This window comes from Lepidothrix coronata, unplaced genomic scaffold (assembly GCF_001604755.1).
Source record: "Lepidothrix coronata isolate B3197 unplaced genomic scaffold, Lepidothrix_coronata-1.0 Scaffold99, whole genome shotgun sequence".
Lineage (NCBI taxonomy): Eukaryota > Metazoa > Chordata > Aves > Passeriformes > Pipridae > Lepidothrix > Lepidothrix coronata.
In genome coordinates, this window is record NW_016690279.1 from 622,985 (window position 1) to 635,682 (window position 12,698).

Here is a 12,698-nt window from a genome sequence, read left to right on the forward strand (position 1 = left end):
ACTTTTCAAAATAAAACTGAATTTGAAAACTTGGCACCAAATTTTGGCCTTTCCTAGAATGTTACAACTGTCCATTGAAATTGGGCAGGTCTAAATGACGATAGATACTGGAATAATGTTTTTTAAGAAAGTCAAATGATTTGTGTTTGGTTGATCAGATATAGCAAGATAAATCTGTTTGATCTAGTTTATTCAGGAAGTCTGGCTAAATGATTTAATGGATTCTGCTGCCTCTAGAATCAGTGAAATTGATTGTGGACTTCACATTCTTTCAGAAACATGCTTGAATCATCTTGATTTACCAGAGTTAGAAATGAATACCTGGCTCTACAGGTATACTACAGCCTCTGTGCAGAGAGATGCAATTGTTCTTTTTAACTTAATTTGAAAGGATGTCCTGTGGTAGTTTCTTCATTTATCGCCTGTATTAGTATAGCATGTATTCAGTTCAGAGCCTTTTTGAAGTCCGAGATATGAGACATTCCTCAAATACTGTTTTTAATTACCTGTTTCTACATAACCAGGCTTACGGTAACTACTCCGTTGGCATAAAGGGTTCTGTATCTGAGAATCAAGAAGCAATCCATAGAAAAATAAAGAAATAAGTGACCAAAAAATGGTAAATAAATTAAAGATTTTTTTTAAAAAAATTGTAGGGAGGCTGAGGCACAAAAACCTGACTACATGTTATCTGATGTCACAATGCCAGCTTGTGCCCACCCTGAAATGAGCTCAGATCTGCTCTTCTGAGCTGGGATTTAGCAATCCATCTCTGTTTGAAGAGAGCCCTGAGCTCTGTGTGTGTGCATGCACGGGTCTGTGTTTCAGAAAATACATTGCTGAACACTGATTATTTTATCCTTGTTCTGAACCAAACAGCTGTCTTATCTGAAACAGGCTTTTAGCACAGGGATGTTCCAGCTGTCTGCACAGAAAGAGGAAAGAAATATGGATAGTATATAAGCTCATTTGTCCCTTGTAATCTTTACTGTCAGTGGGTAGGCACACAGACACTGCAGCTGGTACTCAGATGATCCTTCATTATTATGGGAATGTGAATCGTCATAGATACAAAGCTGATGTGGATGTGTAACTGAGATTTTGGGGGAGAGGCTGTGTGGCGTATGTGTGTAGATACATATTTTATTTGCTTTTTTTAACCATAAGAATGGTGGCTTGTGTTTTGGAGGCAAACCAAAAATCTCCAGTATTGTGTCATTTCTCATGAAAATTCATGCCCTTGAAATCCATCTCAGTCTGTGGAAGTCTCTTTGCACTGAGAGAACCAGTCCCATTTTTGAAAAGTCTTAAACTGATCTGTGTGTCCACTCTGCCCTCTGCTTTGCCTTTTGAATGTTCTTAAAATGAAAAAAAAGAAACAAAACCAACCAGCCACTCAAACACTCAAATTGATTATTGTAAACTTTATTTTTAAGTGACTGCTCAAGGTAAGAAAAAAAATTCGGTCCTCTCTTTTCCATTGTTTTCCTGCACACAATATATGAAGCATACAGGTTTGCTGTAGAGCATATGAGTAGGTAAAAAGCTTTCCTGGAGAGTCCTGCATATGGTACCCTGTTATCTATTCCCATTAGGGGCTATGCTGAGTGTTTATTTCTGTCTCAATTACTGGTTCTCACCCTGTCTTTTTTCTGTTGTTTGTCACAGCAATTTATTCTGTTCTCCTTTTTTCTCCTGCAGAAGAGATGGTGGAAGGAAAAAGTGCCATTCTTATAGGCATGAGCCAATGGAACTCAAATGACCTTGTTGAGCAGATAGAAACAATTGGGAAGCTGGAAGAAAATCAAGGTAATGTTTATCTTGCATTACGTATTTAGAGTTAATAAGAAAATCTGACTACTGAAGCAGTTAGTTGTCAGATATTACATAAATACTCTACAGAAATGTCATTTTACAGCATTCCATGGTTAAAAGATTTACATAGACATGTAAGTAGCATTTTAGTGCTGAGAAATGAGTTGCAAAGATCTCTTTCAGGAGGAAACTTTGATAGGCCAGGTAATAAGAATTTATTGGCTTCAGTGGGAAATCGGTGTTGGACTCAGCTCAACAACTTTGAGATAGATTACAAGACTAAAACTTATTTTTGAATGTATCCTTGTATTCAACATATGAGAAACTTGTTGTCACTGGGTTATTTTGCTCCTTAAAGTCAGCAAATTGTTTTCTGGAATTTCTGTAAGGACACCTTCGTGTGTATTTACAGCCAGCTGTATGTAAATATTTGTGTAACTGTGTGCCACTGAAATGAATGGGAAATGGGCACTGATACACCAGTAAGAATCTGGGACCTAGGGCAAAGACCTAGGCAGTCTTAATTGTTACTTTGGCTCCTAAATTGCCTAGTTGTATGAAGATTAAAACTACCTTGTTGACTTCAGGAAAAAAGCCTAGCTTCTCCATTGGTGGCATGGGGCTCAGGCATAATGGTACTTGTTAATTAATCTGGCTTTTAAAAGAATTTGATGTACTTGGCCATTTTAGGAAGCTTCTCTTTATGGATTTGCTACATGTAGTCAATCCTGAAAATAGCTATGAACAGGTCTATTTTAGTATACAGGTATATAAAAGTAATATTTATCTGAGTTACAAACTTCTTATTATCTATCATAAGAATTATGTATTTTGATAATATGTAAGTGACAGGTAGACACAATACATGCAGGTTATTTACAGTTGTTAAATAGGTAATTAGAGAAGAAAAACTGGTCAGTTTTGCATTTGCTTTTAGCGTGATATCAAGGCTTCACTCACGTTGCTGTGTAACTTAATCAGATTTAGTAGCAATTTTTTAGATATAGCATAGATTACCTGTTGTAATGATGGCATTTTCTCTGCTACGGAGTAGCAAGAAAAATTAATACAGTGTTGCATCAATTATGAGTTAGTCTTCTAAATAACTTGTCAAAACCCATCTGTCCTCATATTCTTGCAGAGATTACTTCTTCCAGAGCTGGCAAAGGTTTAGAGTCCTTTTTTTTTTCATTTTAGCACCGTTTGCATGAGGGTGCTTCTGTTTGGTTTTTTTTCACGGTGCCCTTTGTGTTGGGCACTAAGGAGAGAGTTGTAACAGACTGCTTTTAAGGGTTTCTGTTGTTCCGACACAAGGGTGATGAAAGGATCATTGTTTGCATTATGCAGTTGAGTATCTGCAGAAAAGAGAATGTGAGACCTGGGGTTGCATGGGAGATCTGTGCAGAAGCAAATGAAGCAGTCCTCTGAGTTACACTCCATTCCTCCTCCTACACAGGGTTTCTGTTTTCATTTAAGCTAATTCTCTGTGATATTTTGCAAAAGAAAGAATTTTCATCGGTTTTTTTCCTTTGTTTGATTTCTGTTCACACACACTTGTTAAAAACTTTGAAACCAGGGTACCTGACCCAAAGCAGCCGATGAACTGACCTGTGTGAAGATATATTTACATTCTCATGCTGCAAGTGGCTTTTGGGTTACAGTTCATTGTGCTGAGTTGGACTGTTCTTAATAGAAACATCAGGCAAGGATTGAAGTTGGTGAGAACTGGGCTAGCACAAGTCTGAGCCAATGTTACATATACTGTATCTTGTTAAGCCAGAATGTGATTTCACTGTTTCAGCAATGCAAAAGAAAGTGGAGTTCTGGCTGCAATATGCACTCACATTTAGAATCTTCACTGCTGCACCCCTGCTAAATACATCAGATTTCTAAATAGGCAAGGCAATGCATTTCCTTCTGTCCTCTACCACCTTATACTTACAGATTCAGTCCTGTTGATTAGCTACATACTGGTTTATTCCCTCCCTCATACACATGCTCATTTGTCTCTTCACAGAATTATCTGACAAATACTGATCAGTCATATCACACTGTTGTTAGTGCAGATAATTGTACCGTGCTTTTGTTATAGCTTAACAAGTCTGAATAGTGTTACTGATTAGCAATTTTAGAAAAGTCTGTGATTAGCAACATCATATACAAACAAAAAAGGCAAAGAGGGAAGGAGGAGGACATTGGAAGGAAGACTGTCTTCTGTACCACAGTAAAAAGATATTTTAGCCTTAGCCCAGTTGTTTATTGTAAAAACTTAAAAGTTCAGCTAAAACTGGATTCTCCTTTTGGTTTCTTTTCCAAGGGTTCTTCACTTGTTCAATGAAAAGATGTGAGGAGTATGGTTTGCAGATTCAGGGAAACTCCCTCCCCATCTGGATTTACTTGGGGCTCTCAGAGAATGATGAGTTCATTGGTGTTGGTTCCAGAGAGCTTTGGTACAATTCAGCCAGTCTCTAAGGCCAATGATTTTGCTACGTGCCCGTGCAGAGAGCAGAACACTGGTTCTTTTTCATGGTTTGATAAGTTGATTAATAAAGCACATTATTATGGAGTCTTTCAACAAGTGAAGATGTATGAGAAGATGGAGTATGCTCTGGGCAGAGCCAAATACCCACTGGATGCTTTTTATTTAAGTAATGCTACTGTTCCAGTGTGAGACAGAGAAGATCTTCAGGAACTTTATAAATTACAAGTATGTAATTTAGTTCGATGATTGGTTCTCAGTAAGTACAACTGAGAGCACTTGTCCAGTGCAACCTTTCTTATCAGAGGTAGAAATAAGTATTTGGGAGCAAACTGGCAGCAGAATGTAAATTTATTGAGTTTTCACTTCAGCAAATAACAAACAGCAATCAAGCTGAATTAAAAATTTGTACAGCTGCATAAATTATGTTGATGCAGATGCCTTCTTTGTTGTAGAACAAAAGCTTTTTTACACATCATAGCCATGCATTTAAATTCACTCCTAATGCAAAGTATCTGTCCATTACATTAAGGAAAATTGCATGTACTAAGCACTAGGGACAAATTCAACCTGCTGGATTTCAGTGCTTTGCATATCCTCCAGCTATCTTGAGATCATATCCTTATTTTAAATATATATTTTTAGTGTTTGTGAGGTTGAAGGTGTTGGTTTGTTTCTGTACTCCTGACAAAAGCAGCTGGCATTTTCTGGATTGTGCCATAGACAAAGCTGCTGTGCATAAGTTTGTGCAAGCTACATTGCGACTCCAGACCTCTTTTTTTTTTTTTACCTGATCTGATAAAATACACAAGCTTTAAGGTTTTTCTTGTGCTGAGTTTCTCGTCTGTGGCTGCCTGGTTTTCTGCCTGTCTTCAGTGAGCCAACAACTATTGCTGGACAGGTCCAATTCTTGGCCATTTTACCAGAAACATTGGGACAAGATATATTTCATTACAGTTGTTAAATTTGCAAAACCAAGATTTCAGAATTTAGCAAATGCCAAGCTTGAGATCTTAATGCAATCTTTATCAATCTCCTTTGTCTATTTGCCCCAACACACTGGGTTTAATTACTCAGTAGTGTGATAGGAATGGATTGTGTATGTGATGGGTTTGCTTACTGTCCTTGACGTGTAGAAAGAGAGGTTTTGTCTTTAGCAATGGAGAAATCCTGAATGAAAGTTTGTCTGGCAGTAAATAGAAAGTACTTGTACATCTTTCTTGTCTGTGAAGAGTTTTTTCCTACAAAAGCTTCCCTTAAAAAATTTAGAGAGATATGAAGATGATCTTCAGAAAAATGGATGTGTGAGAAGGAAGGTTGCAGTGGTTTGTTTTAGATTAAGTATTAAAATTACAGTAGCAGGATATTTGCAATAATATGAATTTGTGGGGTAGTTGAGGGAAAATAGGTAATTGGCATGGTTTGTTTGTTTATTATTTCTTCTAAGGAAAAGAAATATGCATCTTTGTGACAGAACTAGATAATATCTGAAAATTGGTGTGTGCAATTTCTGATATTTTTGACTGTGTATTCTTGCTCAACTTGTGGTTCACAGGAGCACATAATTTCTGTCTTTCACCAGAAGATGTACTTAATCATAGAATGATTAGAGTTGGAAGGGACCTTAAAGCCCATTCTCCTTGGCCCTCCTTTTGTTGCTGTTGAATTTGTAGAAAGCATTTTTTGTTGTCTTTTACGGCAGTAGCCAAACTAAGTTCTAGTTGGGCTTTGGCCCTTCCAGTTTTCTCCGTGCATAACCTCACAACAGCCTTGTAGTCCTCCTGAGTTGCTTGCTCCTTCTTCCAAGGTGATGTGCTGTCCTTTTTGCTCTAAGTTCAAGCCAAAGCTCTTTGATCAGCTGGACTGGTTGTCTTCCCTGCCGGCATGGCCTGCCTTTTCCAAAATATAAACATTCTGAAAACCCCCACATGCACACACAAAAGAAGTGAAATGGGCAACCCCCCAGTGAATCTTGACTGTTTCTTTGGTTTGAAACTTAATTTGTTTAAAAAAAGGAGGAGGTATGCGGTATTTTTGTAGAAAATAATGTAAACAAGCAAGCAAACAAATAACAATGTAATGCTGTAATAACCTTGCCACAAATGATGACTATTGATTTAATACACACTAATTAAATTTTAAGAGCCATTAGTCATTTTTTCAGCAATATGCTACTATTTTACTCTGCAAGTTCAGCTAATTGAATTAAAATGTTTCAAATGAGGATGAATTCTCAGGTAGGCAATTGACAAAATGCAATTTGATTTTTCATTGTTTAAAACATAACTGACTGTAAAATGTATGTGAAATTCACTTTTCCTGTGCTTCGTATGCCACACATACAGACTGATGGATTGCTTTACTGGTAACCAGCAAAATAGATGGACATGATCAGCTTTCACAACTGGAAATTTTCATATGAGGTGAGTGAAAGGCCTTTCTTGGTCCCATTGCACAAGACTAGGTTACACAGATCTTTTCATCTTTTAATGAATCGACTGTCTGTGTGGAAAATAGTGCTAATGATAGTATTACTTTCTTTCTGGGACTCATTTGAATTGTTGATTTAGATTAAACTTTTATTCTTCACATCCACCACAGGATAGTGGTTTGAAGCTGGGAGGTGCTTACTGTTGGGCAAGTTGTGTTGAGTCTGTGTATGAAAATCTGCAGTTCCTGCCCTTTCTGTACCTCCTAGGACTGAGCTATTCAATTTCTACCGATTTTTTTTTTTTAAATGAGAAGTTTTGTGTTACACAGTAGACCATAAAATGCTGTTGCATTTGTGGCATGCACTATGACTCCCCACCATTTCAGCTGTTCTTTGTAACTCCCCTTTAAAAAAATACTTCCTGAGATTTTAAGTACAGCAGGTGCATAGCTGAGTGATGATTTTTTTTTGCAGTCTGATATCATATCTTTTGGATCTCATCTTTCCCATATAGTTAAGGGAGAATAAAAGGCTAGTTTATATGTGAAGCAGCCTGTTTTTGAGAGGTGTCAGGGGCAATTTCCTGTTGATTCCCTCAACTGCTCTGTCTGTTCTCCTGTCATGATATCCACAAGGCACTGAACAGAACTGGAAGACTAGAATAACATTTTTGGTTAAGGTTAAGATTAAGTTTAATATACATCTGTAGAGTAAGCTAATTTAAATAAAATTGTAGAATATCTCAAGTTGGAAGGGACTCATAAGGATCAAGTCCAACTCCCTGCTCCTCACAGGACTACCTAAAACTAAACCATATGACTACATGGCAGGGGGTTGGAACTCGATGATCTTCAAGGTCCCTTCCAAACCAACCCATTCTGTGATTCTGTTGTTCTATGACTAAGAGCACCATACAGTTATACTATTATATTTCACACTAATTTGAAACAAACATTATTACAGCAATTTTATGCTTCCAGGAAATGTGCAGCAGACATCCTGTGACTGCAGCACTTTTTGACACCAGTACGTTGCAATCCTTGGCAAAGACTACTGTAAAGAGTTACCCTACTGAATAAACTGGACTTACAGCAGTAAAAGGGAAAGCAGGGTCTATCCTAGTAGCTTTTAGCAGAGACTTACTTCATAGAAGGGTTGATCAGCCATTATCTGCTTCCACACTGTACACTGGGCACCCTTTGGTGCTGACATTGCATTTCCAAAGCCTTAGGATTGACAATAGCTTTTGTTGATCTACTTGGAATTCATGTTTTCTGTTGTCTTGTGTGCAGAAGGCTGCTATAAAGACTTAGGTTGATGACAGTGATTCTCCTTCTGTTTTGAGAGAGTTTGGTTTGGTTTTGAGTGGACTGAGCACAAGGACCAGCTTTTCAGAGTGCACTAAGCTCCCAAAAATTGTCCTGGGCATTCAAGAGCATTAAGCAGGTACGAAAATGTGTTTGTGCTTGTCCCAGACCTCTTGAACCTCTGGTTAGGCTAAAGTAATGCACAAGGTAAGACAATACCAGTCAGAAGGGTAGGATACACAAACAGCTGCTGCAAAGATTTACTCTGGTCTCACCCTGTAGTGGAAGGTGGAGGAAAGCAAAGGAGAAAGTAATTGCTCTTTTATTGTTTTTTAGGGCATAAACAGTTTTTAATTTGGCTATGTAACAGTATTGCTTTATCTTTCCATCAAATTAAGAGTCTGTCCAGTCATCTGTTATGAGAAACACTGATGTGAGAGAGAAGTAATTAATCAACTTCAAGCAATCTGTCTTCATCAGACATTCAACTAGGTTGTTGTAAAATACGTACAAATCCTAAGTGTAAGAGGAAAGTTTAGCTACATCACTCTTCAAGTTGATGTTTTTGTGGAAGGGGAAAGACTTTGTAGTCTGAAAACCATCTATTGTTTTTTGTGAAATGAAGTTAATCTCGTTTTAAGTAAACAATAAAGGTCGTACAGTGTTTAAATATGTACATAAGGTGCTTGTTTAGGAATAAAACAGAGCCTGCAGCTCCCTGTTCAACGGTTACATGCACTTTTGGCAAGGAAAACTGCTTAGGTGCTAGCAATCAGCCCTGAGTTAACTGCAAAGTATGGCAGGAATGCAGCTGCTAAGGTAATTTTTTTCAGGAAAGATTGGATTTTTTCTCTCGTTATCCTTCCTTGTATAATTTGTATATTTGCATAATCTTCCTCTACAATAATGTCAGATATGTATATTTCTTTCTCACTTAATTATTTCCTGTGTATAAAATGATTCAGTATAATTCTATGCGAGTCTTGTTTTGTTCAATTTTGTAATTCTAATGTTTAAAATAAAAGTTAATTTTTTTATTAGATCAAGGGAATACAGAGAAAATATTTCAGCTATGCCAACTTGACTGTGAATTAGCATTCTCCACTTAAATGGGAATGGTTAATTTTTTGCATTGCATAGTTTAGACTTTTTGTTAAGATACTTGTCAGTTGTAATGTGGATACTAACCTACAGTATCTGAAATTACGAGCTATGTTGAGTTGGATCCGTTAAACTCCCACGGGAAACCAGGGTTTCTGTGTAAGACTGGTGCAGGTTGAGGTGTCTTTGAATTGTTCATCTGGTCTCATTTTTCACTAGCTCACTGATTCAGTCCCCTTTGGTACACCTGCCGTGTGTCTCAGAGGTTCTACAACATTTATGCAATGGTCAAAACACTCAGTATAACACAAAAACCTCTACACCCTCATGACTGCTAATAGTGAGTTTTACCTTCTACTAGTGGTTCTCCTTCTCTCTCTTTCTCTCTTCTCTGAGGGCTGCCTTGCCTAATTTTGTCCACTGTGAATGTTCTGTGTAAACAAACTGCTCTCTTCCTTCCCCCCAGCAGCATGTGATTTACCTCTCCTTGTCATGCCCTCCTGGACTCATATAATTAATTAAAGGGTGGTTTTACATAACTGACTGTAGTGTTTATGCTGCTATTAAGTTTATTGCAATAGCATCTGCTGCCTATTAATGTGAAGAATGGCAAACAGAATATTTGGCTTAGTGGATAGTGAAAGGGAAGGATGAAAACTACGATAGTCATCAGCATTCCAAAACACATCAGATGGCTCATATAGAGAACAGATTTTACTTCTAGCAGCAGGTTTTGGAGAGAAGCGGTGGATTGGATTTCTGCAAATCATCACTGCTAGCAGTTTATAGTAGGGCAGGTTACCAGTGTTGTGCAACTGCCATAATTTAATTTTCTGATGCTGTATGTTCTAGAATACAGCTCAGCAATTGTATGCAGAGTGGAGGAAGCTTAAACTGGCTGCTGAGATATTTTTTAGCTGAGGGCTGAGTCCTGCTGCAGAGAGCATTGCTTTCCTTGCAGTCCCTCCCTTTTCCTTTTTCAGTCTGCATTAAGATCCAGTCCAATGGTGAAATCAGCATGTGTTCTTGCATCAGTTTCTTTGGGCCTAGAGTTTCCCTGGCTGCCATTCTCATCCAGAGGGTCATGCCATCTGTGGGTATATTGCCTCCTTTCCTCTTTCTTTATTTTCCCAAGTTTGACATAACTGTCCACACACCAGTTTTAAATTTGCCAGGCATTTAAAAAAAAATACCAAAACAGATTTTTCTATTCAGAAGTTAATTTTCATAGTATTCTTGCTGAGGCAAGAATGTTCTAAAGTGGAGCATGAACGTTGTTTGTTCCAGTGGTCTGGTTATGTTGTTACATGAATTCAGATGATTAGAAGACAGAAAATTGTGTGCCATAAAGCCTGTTGGCACTCTTGTAGCCAGTACTGCAAGACTGAATGTGTGGGGAAAGAAAGAAAAGAATAATCCCCTGGATACCTCCCTCGTCCTGAGGTACACAACTGTTCTGCTGTGCTGGCCTCTGACACTGATCCCATTATCAAATGTAATCCCAGGCAAGAGCAAAATGAGAGACAAGAGCTGTACAAAATGCCCTCTGACATGTCAGGAGCACAACTACATGAATGAGAAATGGCTACAGGTCTGCAAATCTACATGTATGTGTAATGGCAATGTACCATAGCATGACACTAAAGGTAACTTTGTGAATCTTAAAATAATTTTACCTACAGTTGCTTTCTCTGGTGAATAGATACGTTTATTTCTACTGGTGTTAGCAATCCTTTGTGGGAAAACAAAGTGTCTTCTATTCTGGTTTCAGCGTTGCCCAAAAAACTGCTTGCTAATTTTGTTTTAAGTAGCATACAAATAGAGTAATTGCAGATCATCTTTCAATTCCAGGGCAGAGAAGTGGCTTTTTTTTCAGAATCTATTAAATCTACTGTGAGATGAAAAATGTGGAACAGGCACAGTAAGATGTACTGAAAGGCTTAAATGTACATGTTAAAAATGTACTTGCAAATTTGAAATTTGTTAGTAAGGCTTTAAAAAAAAGACACCGTTTCTTAAACCGACCAAATAAAAATGAGTTTTAGTTCTGTAGTGGAAGTGTCTTCACCTTCTGTCTGTTCTTTTGAGAAGGAGAGTTTCTGTCTGCACAGCCATTCAGAGCTGCCATGGAAAGGAGTTTTCTTCGAGAAACACATTGTTTTCCATGTTGTAATTAGTGTAAGTGTGTATACAAGCACTTCAGAAGGCTGGTCTGTGCTCTTGTCATGGAGACCCGGTTTTTGCTTTTAGCTCTCACATTCCTGAGAGTTTCACACATTCATCCCAAGGCAGTGACTGATGGCTGCTTTGCCTCAGCAATGACTGTCTCTGTGAGCTGTTGCAGTTAATATTTCTTCCCTAATAAGTTGAAAGCAGGTAACAGTTGTGACCCAAGCTCTTTGTCAGAACAAGAGTCTGTGAATTGTCCTGGTGAGGAACTGAAAAGGAAAGAGATGGTATGTGAAATTTGGAAAGTAGCTAACTCAAATAATTTTTGTTCTTCAAAAGTGAAGTACAGTAGTGTACTGCAAGTACTGCTTGCACAAAGAATGGACTAAAGCAGATTTCTTTGCTGTATATTGAAAGCCTGTCATTTTTTCTTTTCTTTTTACTCTCTTAGAAACCAAGTCAATTTGATAGCTGGGGCATCTGAAGAAAAAGAGAATAGTTTCAGAGTTCTTATTCTGTACTGCTGCATCCATCAGAGGAGTAAAACATTATTGTTAGTTTTTATATATTAACCCTAGTTGTATTTAGTGTGACAGCATTTTTAATTCATGAGATGAGAAACAATGCTTACAAGTTCTTTAGTCTTCTTAAGGCACTGGGCAGAAGCTTTCATTTGAACACATGAAAATCAGTGGGCAGGCGATGGCAGGACGTGCGCTGTTTTATTCCCCTATCCTGAGGTGCCACCAGCTTCCCTGGTGCTTGTCATTTGCAGTCTGTTCTATGTTGCCAAACAACGTAACAGAACGTGGTCTCTGCTGTTGAGCCAGCTGTGCCCCAGCAGCTGATGCTGTGTCTGTGCATATACTCAAGGGGTAGGTAGGCTCCAGGAAAAAAGTTGCTGGGCCTCTGAAGAAGGAATCTAGAGAAGGGATTGAGAGACCTGTGTTCCCATCCCAACTCTGATGATAGATGTAGGCTGATGTGATGCCTTTTTGCTTTGGTTTCTCTTGTGGTGGAATGATGGCAAAGATGTTTACCCTCCATGGTAGAAATGGCTGGAGTGCTGTAGGAGGACTTTATCTACAGAAAGAGCCTTTATTCCCATGTTCTTGTGTCTCGGTATATTAGGTTTTTGTATTTAGATCTGAGAAAATCCCTTTGTACTTGCAACTTTCTTTGGATGGGTGGACTGTGGGAGGGAATGGAAGGACAGAAACATTCTTTAAAAAGCTGCTAATTAAATATTTGGAATAGGAATCTGTTTTGTATTGCTAGGTAAGTTATGCCATTTCTTGGTTAGAGATTCAGTGGCTAATGCTGCAGGTTATCAAATAGATTGAATATAAAAGGTAAAATCTAGCTTCAAGGCTAACCACTTTGAACAGATTACAGC

General features: G+C 38.1%; 1 protein-coding gene across 4 annotated transcripts in view; it reads left to right on the forward strand.

Annotated features, from left to right (window-relative positions):
* The window catches only part of PITPNM3 (PITPNM family member 3), a 64,346-nt gene that overhangs the window by 10,065 nt on the left and 41,583 nt on the right, over nucleotides 1-12,698 (forward strand). For all 4 annotated transcript variants that reach the window (XM_017822757.1, XM_017822760.1, XM_017822759.1 and 1 more), the window contains one exon: nucleotides 1,702-1,809. In XM_017822757.1, coding sequence (XP_017678246.1) covers nucleotides 1,702-1,809 — 108 coding nt within the window. The remainder of the gene's footprint in view (nucleotides 1-1,701; nucleotides 1,810-12,698) is intronic.